Here is a 19767-nt window from a genome sequence, read left to right as displayed (position 1 = left end):
CATGGGTATCCAGATCCCGCTGTTGGTTATTAACCGGAGAACGTCTCGGTCATGTCTGCATGGTTCCCGAACCCGTAGGGTCTACACACTTAAGGTTCGATGACGCTAGGGTTATAAGGAATAGATATATGTGGTTACCGAATGTTGTTTGGAGTCCCGGATGATATCCTGGACGTCACGAGGAGTTCCGGAATGGTCCGGAGGTAAAGATTTATATATGGGAAGTCCTGTTTTGGTCACCGGAAAGGTTTCGGGTTTTATCGGTAACGTACCGGGACCACCGGGAGGGTCCCGGGGGTCCACCAAGTGGGGCCACAAGCCCCGGAGGGCTGCATGGGCCAAGTGTGGGAGGGGACCAGCCCCAGGTGGGCTGGTGTGCCCCCCCACAAGGGCCCAAGGCGCCTAAGGGGAGGAGGGGGCAAACCCTAAGGGCAGATGGGCCTTAGGGCCCATGCCTGGTGCGCCTCCCTCTCCCCCTCCCCTGGCCGCCCCACCTGATGGGATCTGGGCTGGCCGCCGCCCCTAGGGTGGAACCCTAGGTGGGGGCGCGACCCCCTCCCTCTCCCCTATATATAGTTGAGGTCTTTGGGGCTGCCAACACATGAGTTTTTGACCTCTCCCTGTCGCAGCCCTACCTCTCTTTCTCCTCATATCTCGCGGTGCTTGGCGAAGCCCTGCTGGATCACCATGCTCCTCCACCACCACCACGCCGTTGTGCTGCTGCTGGATGGAGTCTTCCTCAACCTCTCCCTCTCTCCTTGCTGGATCAAGGCATGGGAGATGTCACCGGGCTATACGTGTGTTGAACGCGGAGGTGCCGTCCGTTCGGCACTAGGATCTCCGGTGATTTGGATCACGACGAGTACGACTCCTTCAACCCCGTTCTCTTGAACGCTTCCGCTTAGCGATCTATAAGGGTATGTAGATGCACTCTCCTTCCCCTCGTTGCTGGTTTCTCCATAGATAGATCTTGGTGACACGTAAGAAAATTTTGAATTTCTGCTACGTTACCCAACACACGTGTCGCCTATGAAGGTGTTTTGAAAGTGTGTTTTTGGTTTATTGTAGGACAGTAATGCCTCTCCCATGCTAATGTTGCCCTTGTTTTTGCGAGTGACTTGCCTGATATGGACCGTGTGTCGCCTACGAAGGTGGGTTTGACGGTGTGTTTTGATTTTCAGTGCAGGAAAGTAATGATTTAGCAATTGAAAATGCACATGTGATTTGTGTGTGTGTGTGTGTGAGGTACGAAGTAATCCAGTAGAGGGAGGTTAATAGGGCTATTTGTAGGATAGTTTTAAGCATTTCACGAGGATTCATTCTGTGATTTTCTGTTCTAGGTGCCTTTATTTGTTTTTCAGATTTTTGTAGGACATGTAGAGGGAGGGTAATAGGGCCAATTATAGGATAGTTGTAATATAGTGAAAATCAGATAGTTTACAACCCTTTTCATTGCCCACTTTTTGTAAGTTGATGTTTGTTAAGTTCAGTAAGAATTTAGCCAAACGAAATTCGTTTGATGATATAGAGTTCTTTCAGAATCATTTCTAATGTGTTTTTTATGATGAATCTCACTGTCTGTCCTTTAAATATGCAGCAGAAAATAGATGGCTAGGACAAGTCATAAGTCTAAACAGGATGGACCTGCTAGATCAAGTCATGACGACCTTGCATCTCATGGGAATGAAGAGCATCAAGCACAGGTGTGCACATGCTCAGGAAGTTTTATGTTCTTCCTGTACATAACAGAGTTTTTTTCATTTTTTATTGATTTACGTGGTTTCCATCTCCCAGCCACGGAGCAGTGCACCAATAACTGGGTACAAGCGTATGAGAACTAAGGTAGTTGTTTCACGGGGGAAGCGCCCTGATGATATCATTAGTAATGAGAATAGTAATGAGAGCCAAGCTGCAGATGCTGGGAATAAAAATGTTGAAGGTGCATACGTCGAGCAGCCTCCAAAAGCAAAACGCCAGAAGACGGGAGGAACTGAGGTATTTTGCATAGTTGCCTCAGTTTCACTGAGCAGCTGCCCAACAATGCTGCCTAAGTTGCCTATGTTGTGATGAACCTTTTTCCTTTTTTGCTAATCCCCTGTTTCTGTTTTTTCCTTATGCGCAATAGGGTCGTAGGAACAGGGAATCCCCTGCAAGGCTCTTCAAGTTGAACAAGAACTTGGTTCCTGACCAAAAGGGTGTCATCATCGGAAAAGAATTTGGTGGCATTCTGGACCTTGCAGCGAGTAGCATGCCCGGAGATTTTAGCCAGTGGATAATGAAGCATTACGACCCGGAGATTTCGCAGATAGTCATTCCAGAAAGGGGGAAGATTCCTGTAGATGCCACAAGTGTCCGTAGGATATGGGGTTTGCCCAACAGGGGCAGGAAGAGGTGCTTCGAGATTCGGCCTGAAATCACAAAGGCAATGTACATTATTTACAACATCACATCCAAGAACTCCCCAACCCTCACAGAATGGTGCAAGATGATCGTTGACATGGGAGGATCTCATGATGATGACTTTGTCCGCGCTTGGCTAGCTTTTGTTTTTTCATGCTTCCTTGCCCCTTCAACTAGTTTGAGTATTTCCCCAAAGAGCTTCCCGGCGGTCATGGATGTCAATGGAATAACGGAAAGCAATAGATGCCAGTTTGTTGTTGATCAATTAAAGCTTGCGTTCACTTCGGGGCGTGCCAACAAGAAGGCTGTTTGTTGTTGTGTTTTCCACCTTGTTGTAAGTGCTTCAAGCTGTTCAGTTTTTTCAAACATCCATTTGTTTACTTATCTTTTCTTTTCTTTTTGCAATCATTAGCTAACTTAAACTTTCTATTCTTTTTCCGTGTCTCTACGCACCTATTGTACCTAGACTCTCTGGATGTTAATGAGCCAATCCCGAACTTGGTACCAAGGGTTTCAGTTTGGAATTCAGATTTAATCTCCAGAGTTGTCAAGAAGGACAGGAAGGCTCCAGGAGAATATGGCCAATTGCGGGTAACTGAATTTTTATGTTTTAGTATACATATCATTGTCATATTGTTTTTAGGAAACGCTAGCATTTTTTTAGAGTAGGCAATTCACTTTCAAAGAGCAAGCAAGGTAATGTATCTTTTTGGGCAAGTGCCATACATATATTTTCAAGTATGTCCAAGTAGTTATCAGACTTATTCGAACCTTCTCTCATTTGCCATGCACACAGTTGGATAATGTTCACAGGAAGGATTTTGTTTTGTTGTTGTATTTAATAGTAGCTTCTGTAGTACATTTTTAGCTCTTTTTTCTGTCTGAGCAATTTACATGTTGAAAAGTAGCAAATTTACACAACAATACAAGCAACTTATGTTCTAAAAACTAGCAACTTGCATACTAGTTCTTCATTTTTTTGATTACAGTATCAACTAATAGTAGGCAACAGGGGAAGTGGCATAATGGTTGTAGGAATTTTCAGACTATTAGTAGTACTATTTTTCTTCATTTTTCTCAGGTCTTTTTTGGTATGGGAGTGCCAGAATTGTTGTCACTCATAGTTTTTTTTAATCTTTTTTGGCTATAAAACCACCAGCTCAAGACGGAGTTTTCCCGTTGTGCCGATGATAGCTTGTTTGGCAGTATGGATCACATCACCAAATTTGTTGCCGCAAGATTGCCCGAGTCATATGACAAATCAGTAAGTTTATCTAGCACTTGTTTTTTCCTCTCACTGTTGTTCCCCTTTTTATCGCCATTTGTACATTCAACCATTTTTTCAGAATCTTCAATAGAAGATATGTACTTATCATGTTCTCTACCATCCACTTTTATGTTTTACAGAAGCAAAAGAAGCTCACAGGGTTGGTGCACGATATGTGTTCTGTAATTTCACATGCAGTTGGGAAGCTCGTGACTGGGGTTGGGAAGATAGATGATGATGAATGGGGGACAAAGGAGGCAGATCCTACTACTGCGGAGACAAGCAGGCGGCAGTCTAACAGAAGGGGCAAGCGAGTACCAGCCAGAAGAGACAGCTTACCAAGTGAGGAGGAGTCATTTAATTCTGACAGCGACGACAGCGAGGCAGCCGGCAGTGAAAGTGAGGGAGATGGCAGGGATGAAGGTAGTGATGAAAGCGACACCGATGGCAGTTTAGACAGCGATGACGGTCATGATGGATCAAGTGGAGTTCAGGGGAAATCAAGTAGCCAGGGAGCACGAGAAACGGTTGATCACCACGAGGGGGCAAGTGCTGAGATGGGAGGTAAAGACGGAACTGAGGGGAACGAGGACAATGACGATGATGAAGAAGAAGAGGATGACGAAAAAGAAGATGACGAAGGAAAGGAGGACGATGACGATAAAGAAGGCGATGGGGATGACAAAGACAAGGAAGATGATGGGCAGGGGAAGCAGGATGAAGATGATGAGGATGACAGCGGAGGTGGCAACGATGGTTCAGGCAGCAATGGTGGCTCCGATCGGGACGGGGATCCCGCAGCTGAAAATGCAAGCAGCGATGATGATGAACAATGCATGCTGCAATTTCTGATTGAAAAGAAGAGGCACAGAAAGGCAAAAGGATTGGATGAGGCAGATAGGATATCTATCAGAGACCTTGTGATGACAGAATTCAAAACTGTTGTTTCCCAAAAACCACGCTTCCCTGTTTTTGAAGTGAAAGAAATGTTGGATATTGATGACATATCCATGGCAACCGAAGCGAGGAGGGTGTTCAAAGAGTTGTTGAGGGGGGAAGATTTGGATATGGTCTTCACATTCAACCCTAAACAAATATGCCCAAAGGCGACTTGGCAGAAAATAATGAGAGAACTTGGCGCTCTAAATGAAGCTACAGAACAGAAGACTGCTTGTCAAAACCAACTACCACCACTCCCGCCATCAAAGAAGATGAAGAAAACTGTTAGTTTTTTTATTGGAGCCATCTGTGATGAATGAAACAGCAATTCATCTGCAGGCATATCGTGCCAAAAATCCCGGTTACGGCCAAGGGGGAAAGTCAAGGCAGTCAGCCATGAAAAAATCTAGTCCTCCCCAGCAGCAACAACAGGCATTTTCTGAAACAAAAGAGGCAATCCATGGGAATGCCAAAACACAGATGGTAAAGAGTACACCATCAAGCTCAGCAACACCCCCGTGCAGCAAAGTTGGAGATGAGGCAGTACCTACAGGAGTAGATTCGAAGCAGTCGGGTAATTTTCATTCCCAATGTCAAGCAAGTGGATCGCATATTCTGGCAACTCAGTCTAAGGAGGAAGCAAGACCAGCTGTTTTTCAGGCAAGTTCTGCAGAGGAAACACTGGACCCCACAAAAGTAAGGCCAGTTCAACTCAAGAAGGGACCCACAGTGCTAGTAAGCATAGGAAACCACAGCGGAACACAACCATTAGGTGACTTAAATGGTCAAGTGCCTCCTCCGTCTCGGGGAAATGTGATGCAGTCAGCCAATGGTATCCAGAGGGCCAAGGTGCAAGACTTCAACGCATCACCCGAGGCTGTAGTATTAAATCATGCAGGACACAAAAAGGAGAAAGAGAACATCCCTCCGGTGTCATGTAAGGAGATCAATAGGATACAAGACCTGCCCGAAGCTGTAACCATGGGAAAAGTCCGGAACAAAAGTTGCTAAGAGCCCTAGGAAAATTGCCTGTCTGCTCAACTGTACTTGCCCAACCTGAGGCCACAAGTGTTCCAGAAGCAGTAGAAGCAACTGGCCAGGGGAACACTTCCCATTTCTCTCATGTGGAGGAGAGGTACCATGAATTCATGCGTGTTAGTGGGAAGACAACCAATGCACTAGAAAACAATGTTCTAGATGTGAGTGAGCTGTTTGCAAGGTGTGTTGATCCAAACAACAAGAATGCCCAATCCAACTCCACAAATCACAGCTCAGCGAATAAAGATAAACAACATTTTGAGCAAAGGGACACCGAAAGATCAAATGATTTTTTCAGAGAGTACTGTCCAGCACCAAGTTTTGATCTAGGCATAGATGATTTGCACACAAGATCTGCAGACAACACAACACATCAGCATGTTGGGTCAAGCACATTTATAGAGCATGAGTGCAAGGAACTCCCAGTACATAACCAGCCAATCATCGATATAACCGATGATGATTATCTGTTGGACGTTGAAGGCATAGACGAACCGTGTGTTCAAGCAGAAGGAAATGCGTACCAAACACCTAAAAAAAGTTGCAACCAAGGAGAAGTGGGGTCAGGCAGCAAGGTTTACAGCAGTAGTAGTTCAGGAGAGATGCATCCACATCAATTCGAGAGAAGGATTATCAAGCCACCTCCTTGCAAGAGGTCACCTTTCATTGACTATAATGAGAAGAAAGTCTACATGTCCAAACCCGAAGCAAATAGATTGTATGCATCAGTTATTTTGCATGGAAGAATTAATGAAGAAGAATCACCAGATGTGGATACCAGGTATGACAGTATATCACTACATTTCTTTTTGACAGCCATTGCACAATGCACTTTCCCCCAGGCAAGGTCTGTCATGTTATCTAGGCAATTCAAACTGTGTTTACAAGCAATCCATTTATAGAATCAGGCAACTCGGCTTAGTGTGAAATGCTTATTTTTTGAAGTAGTTTATCCTTTGATATGCCCATGCCCCCATGTGTTTTCCCTGAGTTGAAATGGTGGTAGGCAATTCATGGAAGGATTTTGTGAGCTGAATGCCTCTTTTTTTTCATGCAGCGTAAGGGTAATTGAATATGGCAAATACTTTGTCATGGTCAGGGAGCTCGCAAACTCAATGAAGAAGGAAGGTTTTGTCTTGAGCCATGTAATGGAAGTTGGTATACAAAATATAATGATGAACTTGCCACCAGACTCAAAGAAGCTCGTGATGCCCGTCAGGTTCTCGGTAAGAAAACGCGAAGCAACTAATATTGTAGTTTTGCGTTTCTTTCTTTTTCTTTTTTTCATAAAAGGTTATGTTCATGTCTGTATTTTTTTTACATCAGGTTCAAATGCTAAACATGGAATTGAACGGCAAGGAGCTCATTTCCCAGTTTAAGAAGTCGAATCGCTTGGACCGTAAAGACATGGTAAGTTAATGGTTTCTTTACTTTTTACCAATGCATTTTTTATATATGACTTTTTATGCTAAAACTTTTGCTCACACAAAAGTAAATATTTCTTAGGGGGGGATGGGGTGTGTGGTGGGCAAGTTGACTACACTCATGAAATTGCTTCTATGTGGCATGTTGCTTACATTTTTTGCACAACTTGCCTGTGCATTTTTGGCTGGTTGCTTACATAAGTAGATAAGTTGCCTATGCATCTTCTGTTTTTGGCAAATTACTCACACTAGCACAAAACTGGCATGTGCATTTTTGCTTCTTCAGTCCATTTCTTAATTGCTTCTATGTGGCAAGTTGCTTATATTTTTTGCATAACTTGCCTGCGCATTTTTGGCTGGTTGCTTACATAAGTAGATAAGTTGCCTATGCATCTTCTGTTTTTGGCAAATTACTCACACTAGCACAAAACTGGCATGTGCATTTTTGCTTCTTCAGTCCATTTCTTAATTGCTTCTATGTGGCAAGTTGCTTATATTTTTTGCATAACTTGCCTGCGCATTTTTGGCTGGTTGCTTACATAAGTAGATAAGTTGCCTATGCATCTTCTGTTTTTGGCAAATTACTCACACTAGCACAAAACTGGCATGTGCATTTTTGCTTCTTCAGTCCATTTCTTAATTGCTTTTCTGTGGCAAGTTGCTTACATTTTTTGCACAACTTGCCTATGCATTTTTGGCTGGTTGCTTACACAAGCAGATAAGTTGCCTATGCATCTTCTGTTTTTGGCAAATTACTCACACTAGCACAAAACTGGCATGTGCATTTTTGCTTCTTCAGTCCATTTCTTAATTGCTTTTCTGTGGCAAGTTGCTTACATTTTTTGCACAACTTGCCTATGCATTTTTGGCTGGTTGCTTACACAAGCAGATAAGTTGCCTATGCATCTTCTGTTTTTGGCAAATTACTCACACTAGCACAAAACTGGCATGTGCATTTTTGCTTCTTCAGTCCATTTCTTAATTGCTTTTTTGTGGCAAGTTGCTTACATTTTTTTGCACAACTTGCCTGTGCATTTTTGGCTGGTTGCTTACACAAGCAGATAAGTTGCCTATGCATCTTCTATTTTTGGCAAATTACTCACACTAGCACAAAACTGGCATGTGCATTTTTGCTTCTTCAGTCCATTTCTTAATTTGTGAGAGCACACAGAAAAAATTGCTTACATCCAGTTTCTAGTATTGTATTTTTTTACTAACCCCATTTTTGTTTTTTCTAACAGATTATGTTCCCAGTGTTAGAGAACATCGACAAGACAAAACCTAAAACAGGCAATCGTTACTGGATTTTTAACGTGAATATAAGGGATCAACGTTATGAAACTCTTGATTCTTAGAGGACGCTCAAAAACAAGTCTTTAGATGTTTGCGCAAGGAAAATGGTTGCAAGTTTTCGGTCTCTACGGGAAGAGCATTACGCCAGTTCCCGCGTCTCGCTAGATGAGTTTGGGATTACCAACATCGACGTTCCAAAACAAAATAATGAGTAAGCATCCACTTCTTTTCACATATTTAACTATGGTTTTGTTCAGTTTTTTACAAGCGACACAATACTACATAGAGTAAGCATCCAGTTTTTTTTTCAATTTTTTGTTTAGGTTCGACTGTGGTGTTTTTGCTCTGACGATAGCAAACGGTTGGGAGGCAAGGGCTGTTCCAAAATTCACAGCTGAGGATATTCCAAACATCAGGAAACAATTGACTAACACGTGGGTTGACAACACCAACAACAATGCTCCATGGAAAACCATACTCAAGTTAGCATAGGTCAGTTTTTTCTCCCCTCACGCGCGCTACATCCATGTAAATGCATGTGTTGTTTCTTTTGCTCTTTTGTGAATTTTTGGAGTGCCGGGGGAGGAGTTGCCTGTGTAACAACTTGGACCAGGCAACTCTATTGCATAAACAGGCAATTTAAGCTTTAATTTGAGGCAAGTTATTCAGAAGAACCCATAAAAGACAAATGAAAGACAAATAGTATGATCATTACATAACCAGGGAATTGTTGCATTTTATAGCATTGCAGAATCTTATGTATGTAAGTTTTCGACTATTATGGGGAGGGCAAGGGTGTTTGCGGGGCAATTCAAAGCACACAATAGGCAACTCAAAACTTATAACCAGGCAACTCAAAACTCTAGTGTGAGGCAAGTCAGCCACAAGAAACCGTAAACCATAAATAATAGTTTAGGATGTTCAAACATACAGACCCACAAATAGTTTAACTCGTCAATGCCATTCGACACATCTTTTTCAGCCATCTGGTCACTGTGTGACCATTACACCAATCTGGTCGGGCAGCTTGCACCATTGTGGTTAAAAGAACCACAATAGCTGCACTTGTTCTTTCTCTTCGGATGCAGCTCAAGTGCTGATTGAATTCTTTTTGACTTTGCCCTCCCTTTTGTTGTTGATTTTGGAGGGTCTCTAGGAATTGCAGGGCCAAGTGTGGTAGCAGGTCTTCCAAACTTTGGTTCAACCATCATAGTACCTTGTGCGGCTGCAACAGCTGCATGTAGAGATGCCATACTGAGCGGCTGGTGCGCATATCCACCAGGAGCTTGCGCAGTAGGAGATGAAATTGCATTGGCATTTTCTTCTTGTGTTGTTGAAGACCCTGGATGCTGCCCAATCCAGCCATCCAGTGTTGCTGTTGATGCAGGCAATGGTGCCAGTCCAGGACCAGCCACATAGGTTGTGTTTGCTGCGTTAGGCCCCCGCGGTGGTTGTATAGCCCCCATAGTTTGTGGTGTAGGCCAAATTGCTGGTCTAGGACCCATAGGAGGTCGCGCAGCTCCTCTTAGCGCTTGCACAGGCCTTGTCATTGTTGAGCCCCTTGAAAGGTGCGGCGCTGCTCCACTGTTCAGTGGCACATATCCTGACAGTTGCTGTACAGGCCGGCAGCCTTGTGTGGGAGGGCTCATGGGTAGTGGTATAGCCCCTTTTTGCGTCGCTGCAGCCCCGAATGCTGTTTGTTGGTGTCCATCCTCACTCATAGAGTTGCCAGTTAGGTTTGGCACGTTTTTTCTCCGCGTTGCAGAAGTAGGTCGCTGCTGCCTAGGTCCAGAAGAGGTTTGTGCAGGTTCATCACGACGCACTGCAGGGCCACTAGTTGCCTGAGTGTTTCTCGGTGGTGGCGCAGAAGTAGGTCGCTGCTGCCTAGGTCCAGAAGGGGCTTGTGAAGGCCCTCCAGGACGCACCGCAGGGCCACCAGTTGCCAGAGAGTTACTCGGTTGTGGTGCAGAACCATCAACTGATGGTGGAGGACCACCAGAGGGCCCACTTGTTGGTGCTGTCGGTTTCTTTTTCTTTGACATGTTGAGATTTTTGATTTCATGACGCGCACCACGCATATGTTTCTTTACAATATCCATCGCAGCATCTGACGCACTAGCAACCCGGGCAATACTACCAAAATCCATCATCAAATTTGCATGCCTGAGTTCCTTTTTTGATTGTGGTGGCATCTCATCAGGTTGCTCTTCGACAGCAGGGGGTGCGTTGGGAATTGCCATAGGTGTCCATCTTCTAAGTATGTACTGCGTTGGGATTTCATCAACACCAAGTTGGTTGAAAACTTTCAAGATATGGCAGCAAAGCATGCCGTCCCTCTCAATCTTGCAGCAGTCACATCTGTAGTCTCCAGCACTAGCTTCCACCGTGACAAAATAGCCCCTAGAACCATATTTGGCAACCCACTCTTGATTGGGGTAAACCTCATACAAGTTTTCACCATGCGATCGCACATTGTACCTTGTAGTCAACTGAAACTCATCACGAAACTTCTCGTACAAGTCCCTAGTATACGAACCGTACGCCTGCTTCTCTATTGGGTAAGATGACCACATTTCAGTCTGTAAATGTCCTGGCCTGTAGTCTTTTGAACCCTCCCGGACTAGTATGTGTGTTGGATTTTCTGATATTGCTTCACAAAGTTCAAAATGGACTTGTGTGGGTTCACATATCGCTTAAGGACAGCGTTGAACCCCTCGCTGCGTTGAGTTGACTGCAAGAAAGGGAAGAATTGGTGCTTGAAGTAGCATGGCACCCATGTCTCTCTGTACTTGTATAGATTCTCGAAGTGGGAGTCAGTCATAGCCTCATACTTCATCATCAGCTCACACCACCCTGCCTCAAATTCTTCCGGCGTCAAGCTGAAGTCAACACAGTTGTTGAAATCTTTGGACAAGCCAGGGTTTCGCCCCAGCAATGCTCCAAGCTTTTCTTGTGCTTTTTTCATAATATGCCAGCGGCAACAGCGGTGCACACTTGTAGGAAAGATCTTTTTAATTGACTGTGCCATTGCGATGTCTTGGTCGGTTATGATGTTGGTGGGTGTTACATTATGCATTGCCTCAAGGAAGGTCTGGAATAGCCAATCAAAGCTCGATGCCAACTCTTGCCTAACAAAGCCACAACCCAACATGAACGACTGCCCATGCCTGTTAATCCCAATGAATGGCGCAAAGGGCATGTTGTACATGTTAGTCATATACGTTGTGTCAAAGGAGATACAATCATGATAAGATTCCACGTACGCCTTCCTTGCTGCACCATCGACCCAGAAAATATTCTCAACCCTGTCTTCCTCATCATATTTTATCTTGTAAAAAAATCTGGATCCTCTCTCTGCTGATCTTTAAAGTAAGCAACTGTCTCTATCATATCCCCTTCTTTTGTATCATCCTTGTTCAAGAGCGTCTTGAGGTTTGTAATGTGTTTAGTGTCATAAGGTACAATGAGTTTTGTCCCATAGAAATCTGACATGATGTGCATCATACGACCTGTTGACATGAAGTCACAATGGTGGTCAATACTTTTTCTACACAAAAACAGTGCCAAAAATAGTTTCTTTTCTGTTTTCAGCAAAGCAACTCAAATGCAAAGCTTGGGCAATTCATGAAGCTATACAAGAACTACAACCCATATGCCCCAGGCAACACATGAGCAAAATACACAAAACAAACCAGGGGGGTAACTATGCATTTAGTGAGCAATACAAATTTCAATCATAGGCAAGTTGACCCCATCCAGAAACAAGTACTATTGTACATTTTAGCTACAAAGAGACTAACCATAGGAAAGTTCAGATTCAACACCAAATTTGTTTTATAAAAAAACTAGGCAAGCAGGAACTTTGCATTGAGCAACAAACAGGTAAACATTAGGCAAGTCCAGCATCCAGAAACAAATCAGACATTTTATGTCTTTTTTGTACTGTTGTAAGCAATTTAGTGGCACTATCAAGCAACTAAGGCATTTGTTTGAAGCAAATCAGTGACATGTTTCAAGCAAAAACAGGTACTTGTTGATAGGCTAAGAAACACACAACCAGTAGGCATGTCCAGGATCTTAAAGTTAGAAGATAGGGGGAAGGTGGGTGTGGTTCAATACCTGTAGTTAAATTGCAGTTATGAAGATGAGTAAGGAAGGCCCTTTCTTCTGGCGGGATCCCTTGGTGTGATCGAAAATACTTAGTCAAACATGGCTTGTCAACCAACGGATGGTTGTGCTCGCTAACAAAGTAGATCACTTCCCATCTGCCATCTATTACCTTCACAATCATCTTAGCTTTACAATCAGTTTGCACAATTTTATCTCTTTTTCATTTCTTGCTCCTCCTTTTGCCTTTACTATCATCATCAAGAAAGACAATAGCCTCATCTTCATTATCATCTTTTGCTTGCTCAACAATGTCATCTAGCACGGGAATCTTTTCTGCCCCTCCGTCATCAACATCAGGCTTCCGAAACTTGTTGCAAACAAACTGTTGTTTTATCAACTCCCCGGTTTTGAGATCCTTCCTTGAACTATTCATTTTGATTGAAAACCCCATTTGCAAGGAATATGCATTGTAATGCACCTGGGCATCTTCCAAAGTATCGAACCTCATACCCACGTAAGGCTCCTTGGGCTGTGACCAAGCCTCATCATCATTTTCAGCACCCAAACCATTACCAACAGTGCCACCGGTATCACCTGCAGCACCTGAGCGATCAAGGGTATGAGCATCACTCCCAGCTGCTATAGCTGCAGGTACTTGTGTACTGCCCGGAGCACAGCCCCCATGACTTGACTGCCCATCTATCTCCATTGCTTCTGTAGCAGCACCATCGACTCTTTGGATGATAGGGGGATTAGGTGATTCCGCCACAAATTCTGCATTTCCAGCAGCATGTTGTGTACAGTATAATGGATCATCATTATTTTCAGCTGGTTCTTCATTCAGGTCAATCATTGTCAACCTGTTTATTTATTGAGAATATGGGAAAAAGTAAAGCAAGTCAGCAGAGGAATGCAAGCAAATAGCACAGTAAATACAGGCAAGCCAATAGCTCACCCACCAAAGCACACAAAAATAGCTCAATCATGTTCAACCTGTGCATTTTTTCAACCAGAAAAATTAAAGCAATTTTTACGTTGTTGAGGCAAGCTAGTATCACACTAAACTCAGGCAAGCAAAGAACACAGCAACGCAAGCACACCAGATTCACAAGATAGCAATTGAACATAACCAGGCAATTCAAAGTTCACTATCAGGCAACCCAAACCATATAATCAGGCAAGTCAAACTATATATGCCAGGCAATATATTATTTTCAGGATATGCATGGTTTTTTTTGTATTAATGAACCATGTTTGTACATATAAACATAACATAGGCTTTTTGTTTTTTGTGTTTCATAATATATTTTTCTTATTTTATTTTTCTTTAAACGCAGGCAACATTTGATTTTGGGGAAGCAAGCATACTGCCATAGAAGTGCTACTTTGAAGTGTCTTCAGAATGGAATTCACTCCCAATTCAGAGAGATTAGAGCATGTTTAGTGTTAGGAAAAACTTAAGTTAGAATTATGGGCATGATTGCTCTTTTATATTCAGACTATTTCTGCTTTCAGTACTTATGTTTGTGTGTTAGAAAGAACTTAAGTTGACATTTTTAGGTTTCATCTTTTACAGCAGCAAGTTTGTGTGTTTTTGGATATGCTTAGTATGTTTTGAAGTAATGTTTCGCAGCTGAGATAGTTGTTGGTATATGGATTTTCTTGTTGGCTTTTTCCTTCTTTTGCAGGATGAAATACTAATAATTTTGCCACTGTATCCTGGCAACTTTCCAACTTTTTTTGGATCATGGTGAAGGATATGATACAACAAAGGTAAATTGTACTACGCAACTGTCTCTTGTTTTTTAGTTGCAAGTTTAGTTACATTTATTTTCTTCTAGTGTGTTTTCACTATCGAAATCAAGGAATAATGGAAACAAATGTCCAAGAGGAATCTTTTTCTAGTTTCTTCAAGAGTTGCCTTGACATCATTATGCTTTTTTGCTTAATCCTATAATGTAAGTTGCTCCAATAAGCCATAGTGATGTTAGTATTCATTGTCTTATAAGTTTCAAAAGTGTTCATGTTTTGCCATGGCATAAGTTTTCAAAGTTTTGTGCAGACATATACTTAGTTGCCTCATTATAGCACTGTTTTTGCTCAAACAGAATGTTTATTTTTGCACGGTTATAAGCAATTAATAGAACCGGAACACATCAGAAATAGATCATGATCTGTTTGTTTCTCATCCTCTTATAAGTACTGTTTTTTGCTCAGTTGTTTTTCTTGCTTAAGGCATTATATTTTCCTAATATTCTTGTCAGCATTTACTATCAGCACCTACAGATTTATAAATGTGTTCATATGCAACAGATTTGCAAATAGATTTTGAAAACTGGGAAGAAATATGATGCTTAACATCAGACTAAATTTGCCCAAATCAGGGGGCTGAAACTTGCCCAAACAGCAGACTAAACATACTTAACATCACATCTTTTTTACACAATGTTTTGCACAACTGAAGCCTTGTACAAATCGTGGGGAAAGAGGAAGGGGATCTGGAAGATGAGCTAAATCTAACCTTTTTGCCTTGTTTTTTTGCCTTTTTGCAAGGCAATCAGGAACAAGGCGCCTAGAGAAGAAACATCAATGGAGCCGCCATTGGATGGCTGTGATGGTTTTCTTAGATCTGGAAGTGGTGAGGGGAAGGGCGTGCTGTCCTTCTTTGCTTGGGAGAGAAGAAGATGGGGCTGGGGGTTAGGTGAGGAGAAAGGAGAAAAGAAGATGCACAGGGGTGGGGGAGGGATCGGACGAAAGGGAGGACCAGGTGATTTGCCCGCTCGATGTGTGGCTGCGGGAATCAGGAGCGGGGGCCAGGTACTTTCCTATCCTGAACAGAAGGGACAGAAAATTACCTTTTCTGGATGGCTGCCAGGAAACGCTAGGGAGCACCCGACTGCTTCCTAGACGCTCCCGTAAAATAAACCAGCGACGTGCCTAAGTACAAGTGATGATGGACAGATCACGGGCCCAACCAACCCCCAATCATAGGCCGACCTCGCCCAGGCACGAGCAACTATCCGGCCTCGTCGCCGGTCAACCGCCGGTGCAAATTGGTTGCTCTCCCAAGGGTGCAACTGCGAAAGGTGCCACCTGGTCAGATGGGTACAAAAGGGAAGGGAGGAGAAAGCCAGCAGCAGCCTCAAGCCAAGTCCTACACCGCAACTACGCCTCCCGCATTTCTGTCCCCGTCTCTCTTCTATCTTCATGTAAAGTTGTCTACCGTCGACGAAGAAACAAGGGGCGGAGGAAGAGAAGAAGAAGAAAGCTCGACCGCGTCGCCGGCCTCGTGCGCGGTGACGGAACAGGTCGCCGGTCGCACGAGAGGATTGCCTGTTGTGTACACGCCGAGGTGCCGGCCAGGAGGGACAGAGGAAAGGGAGATGGGCGCCGGCGAGGGGAAGCATGGGAAGGGGCTGGTGAGGAGCTGGGCGCAGAGGTACCTCAACCTCGGCTTCGTCGCCGGCTTCCTGCTCGTGCTCCTGGCCTACATCGTCGTCACCCAGCAGTTCGTCATCACCTCACCGGAAGGTACGTACAGTACGCACGTGGTTGACCGACCAACAAATCTTCCCTCGCGCCTAGCTAGCACGTCGCTCGACTGTTCCATTGCTTAATTCTCCATGTACATCTGCAGCTGTGCCCACGATGACGCCGCACCGGAAGCAGGCGATCAGCGCTCCCGGCGCCGGCGAAACAGGTGAGGATTCGATTCACGCTACGTCCTAGTAGTTCCCAATCAAAATTAATTTACTACTCGGTTAAGAATTCGTTCCAAGTCAGCATGTTGGGAACGTCGATCGATCTGCTCATGCGTCCGCTTTGTTACTGATCTGATCGCGCCATGGTAATCTCCTAATCCAGGGACGCCGGAGGCTCGAGTAGAGGAGAAGGCGGAGACGAAACCTGTGGACGCTTCTTCCGGTGATGAAACTCCAAATGAGGAGGAGCAGCAGCAGCAGCAACAGCCGGGTAAATGCATACATATACTCCGATTACAAGCTGCTTCAGACTTCACCAGTGGCATAGTATTCTCGTATCTTCTCCTAGTAGAAGTAGAACGGTTGATCTCTACCTGCATTTTCAAATGAATTGATGGATGGAACAATGAACGAAAGCGAGCCGTTGTTTTGCCAGATGCGGAGCCGGAATGGAAGAAGCCGGAAGACACGGTGGCGACGGAGCAAGAGCCCCCCAAAAGAGACGACACCGCTGCCGAACCGCTCGGTACGTCCCAATATTCATTCCCCTAATTAAACAAGCAAAATCAATGTGCTGTGATGTGATGACGCATTTGTTCCTGCTCGGAAATACTGTATATAAATGTCTTGATTCGATTCGATTAGCTTCCGGACGTATGTCTACGTACGTGTATGGCCACTAGCATGTTTGGACCATCATTCATGTTATTTAATCATTCTTTTTTACTATTTCCTTCGTATCAAAATTCTTATCTTAAATTTGTCTAAATACGGATGTATCAAGTCACGCTTTAGTATTAGATACATCCGTATCTAGACAGATCTAAGACAAAAATTTTGGGACGGAGTATGAAACTAGGCAATTGCCATATTTTAAGCTGGGCCCCTCAAGTGTGAAAATCATCTGCATTTTGTCCCTTGTTCCACTCGGAGCTGTTTTGACAATGACGTGGCAGCAGTTTCGCATGCATGCATGGCAACCGAATAAGCTGTTTTCCTTATAATAAAAAGGGGGGAAATACGATGTAAATGTTCTAGTAATTAATAAGTAACTGAAAAAAATATGATGAATTTATAAAAGCAAAAGAACAAAGAACAAAGTTTGGGAAGCTATGTAATTCTTGGGATTCGTCAATACTAGGTTTGCTTTCTCACTCTGTTTCATTTTCAAAATATTCATACTTTTCTATAACTTTTGTTTGTTATTACGTCTTTTTTCTTCTTCTAAAATTGCACTTTCGTTCTTCAGTTTTCCAACTTTACATTTCCACCATGTTTTCTACTAAATCTTCAACTTTTTTCCTACTAAATTTTCATTGAGAACTTGTAGTCTCCAAACAAATAACATTTTCATATTTATGTCCTATCTTCAAAAAAAAATTCCTCTATTTTTTCAATTGAATTGAGTTTTTAAATAATATTTATGCTTTTCCCAAAGAATTTTCAATGGGGCATCGGACCAAGTGTTGACTACTTTGGGGAATTTAGGGACTTTTGTGTTGAAATGTTCTAGCATCGGACCTAACAACACCAACCAAGTATGAGAAAGTCTTGGGTGGAAAGAAAAGTTGACCACTTACGGGACTTCACAACACAAAAGTTAGTTGATTTTTCCTGATTTAGTTCCAGGATTTAATTTGATTTATCAGTGCATCTTCAACAAAAATGGTCGATTAATCATTCTTTTTTGCTGATTGGAATTTTCTTTATATTTTCACAAGGAAGGAAATGCTTCATGATTTGTGTATCTTTTGCTCATCTTTTGTGTGCTATACAGACAACGGCAAAGTGGTGTGCACCACGGAGGGCCCCTTCTCCGACACGTGCGACGTCTTCGGCGACGTCCGGACCAACGGCACGGCGCACACCGTCACCCTCGTCCCGGCGACCCAGACGGAGAGCCGGGAGTGGAAGATCCAGCCCTACGCCCGCCGCACCATGTCCGGCATCTCGGAGGTCACGGTGACGCAGCTCGACTCGACCTCGGCGGAGTACCCGGCGCCGGCGTGCACGGTGACGCACAACATACCGGGCATCGTGTTCGCGCTCGGCGGCCTCACGGGCAACTACTTCCACGACTTCAGCGACGCGCTGGTGCCGCTGTTCATCGCGTCGCGGCGGTACGGTGGTGAGGTCCAGCTCCTGGCCAGCAACATCCAGCCGTGGTGGCTCGGCAAGTACGAGGCCGTGGTGCGGCGGCTTTCCAAGTACGACGTCGTGGACCTCGACCATGACGATCAGATCCGGTGCTTCCCGAGCGTCACCGTCGGGCTCCGCATGCACAAGGAGTTCGACATCGTGCCGGAGCTGGTCCCCGGCGGCACACCCCTCTCCATGGTCGACTTCACCGCCTTCCTCCGCGAGACATACTCCCTGCCGCGCGTCGCGCCCGTCAGCTTGATGAAGGGCATCAGCCCGCCGGAGGACCAGGAGAAGAGGAAGCCGCGGCTGATGCTGCTCCACCGTGGCCACTACCGGAAGTTCGTGAACGTGCCGGAGATCGTGAAGGCGGCGGAGAATGCCGGGTTCGAGGTGGCCATAGCGGACCCGCGGTTCGACGTGCAGGTGGAGGAGCTGGCCCGGTCGGTGAACTCGTTCGACGTGCTGCTGGGCGTGCACGGCGCCGGGCTGACCAACGCAGTGTTCATGCCCACAGGGGCGGTGGTGATCCAGGTGGTGCCGTACGGCAATCTTGAGCGGATGGCGAAGGTGGACTTCGGCGACCCCGTGGCGGACATGGGGCTCCGGTACCTCGAGTACAGCATCACGTCGGAGGAGAGCACGCTGCTGGAGATGCTGGGGCCGGACCACCCCGTGATCAAGGACCCGGAGTCGGTGCACCGGAGCGGCTGGGACAAGGTCGCCGAGTACTACCTCGGCAAGCAGGACGTGCGCGTCGACGTGGAGCGCTTCGCGCCCACGCTCGCGTTGGCCATCGAACATCTCCGGCAGAAGTAGAAGATTGCATCGGCCACAGAGAATTTGTTTTTTTTTTGTTGGTACAAATTCGGGGCATTCTGCGGCCTCTGAATTGGGTGGAGCATACATACATAGAAGAATTGCTGGTATATTGGTTGATTTATTTACCTCAAGTGAATAGAAAAATTAACTTGTTTCAATAGATGCAATGTGTTTGGTAAGGAGTTACTGAACAAATCAAGGGTTTGAAACTTCGTACTGCGCCAAAACTCAACGAAAAGTTGCATTGGAAGCTGTTAATACATCGTTTTTGCCAATTCTCACTCACATGAAAATTAATCAAGTCAACTACGGATCCATTTTGTTACTATATGTGCTCTTTTTTTCCTACTGCCAAAAGGTTTTCACACCTGTATAGGTTGGATTACTATAAAACCAGAATTGTTGGCAAAGTGATAGCAAAAAGGCTTCGTGAACAATGTCCAACCTTTTGTCGCATTGTTCGCGATAGAATTCATACATCGCCCATGTGTTGTGCACGTCCCATTTAATGTACTCCCTTCATTCCAAAATAAATAACTTAACTTTGTATTAAATTGGGACGGAGGGAGAATTTGTCAAGACTCAAGACGAATTTGGTTGGTCCTCCTTCCTCGTCATGGCAACACCTTTTTAG

At 44.6% G+C, this 19767-nt stretch overlaps 1 protein-coding gene across 1 annotated transcript; it reads left to right on the top strand.

Annotated features, from left to right (window-relative positions):
* The first annotated feature begins 15604 nt into the window (after nucleotides 1-15604).
* On the top strand, nucleotides 15605-19293 carry LOC125542348 (beta-1,2-xylosyltransferase XYXT1-like). The gene is made up of 5 exons (XM_048705351.1): nucleotides 15605-16002; nucleotides 16109-16171; nucleotides 16336-16443; nucleotides 16609-16698; nucleotides 17950-19293. Exons 1-5 carry the CDS (start codon nucleotides 15855-15857, stop codon nucleotides 19128-19130), a joined length of 1590 nt encoding a protein of 529 aa, XP_048561308.1. The 5' UTR covers nucleotides 15605-15854; the 3' UTR covers nucleotides 19131-19293.
* The last annotated feature ends 474 nt before the right edge of the window (nucleotides 19294-19767 follow it).

Source organism: Triticum urartu, chromosome 3 (assembly GCF_003073215.2).
Source record: "Triticum urartu cultivar G1812 chromosome 3, Tu2.1, whole genome shotgun sequence".
In the NCBI taxonomy this organism is placed as follows: domain Eukaryota; kingdom Viridiplantae; phylum Streptophyta; class Magnoliopsida; order Poales; family Poaceae; genus Triticum; species Triticum urartu.
The sequence above is the reverse complement of the archived record's forward strand: the minus strand, read 5'-3'. Positions and strand labels throughout refer to the sequence as shown.

Coding starts and splice junctions, on each gene's coding strand:
- LOC125542348 (XM_048705351.1), top strand. CDS start 15,855: ATGGGCGCCGGCGAGGGGAAGCATGGGAAGGGGCTGGTGAGGAGCTGG. Junction 16,003..16,108: donor CGTCATCACCTCACCGGAAG/GTACGTACAGTA, acceptor GTACATCTGCAG/CTGTGCCCACGATGACGCCG. Junction 16,444..16,608: donor GCAGCAGCAGCAACAGCCGG/GTAAATGCATAC, acceptor TTGTTTTGCCAG/ATGCGGAGCCGGAATGGAAG.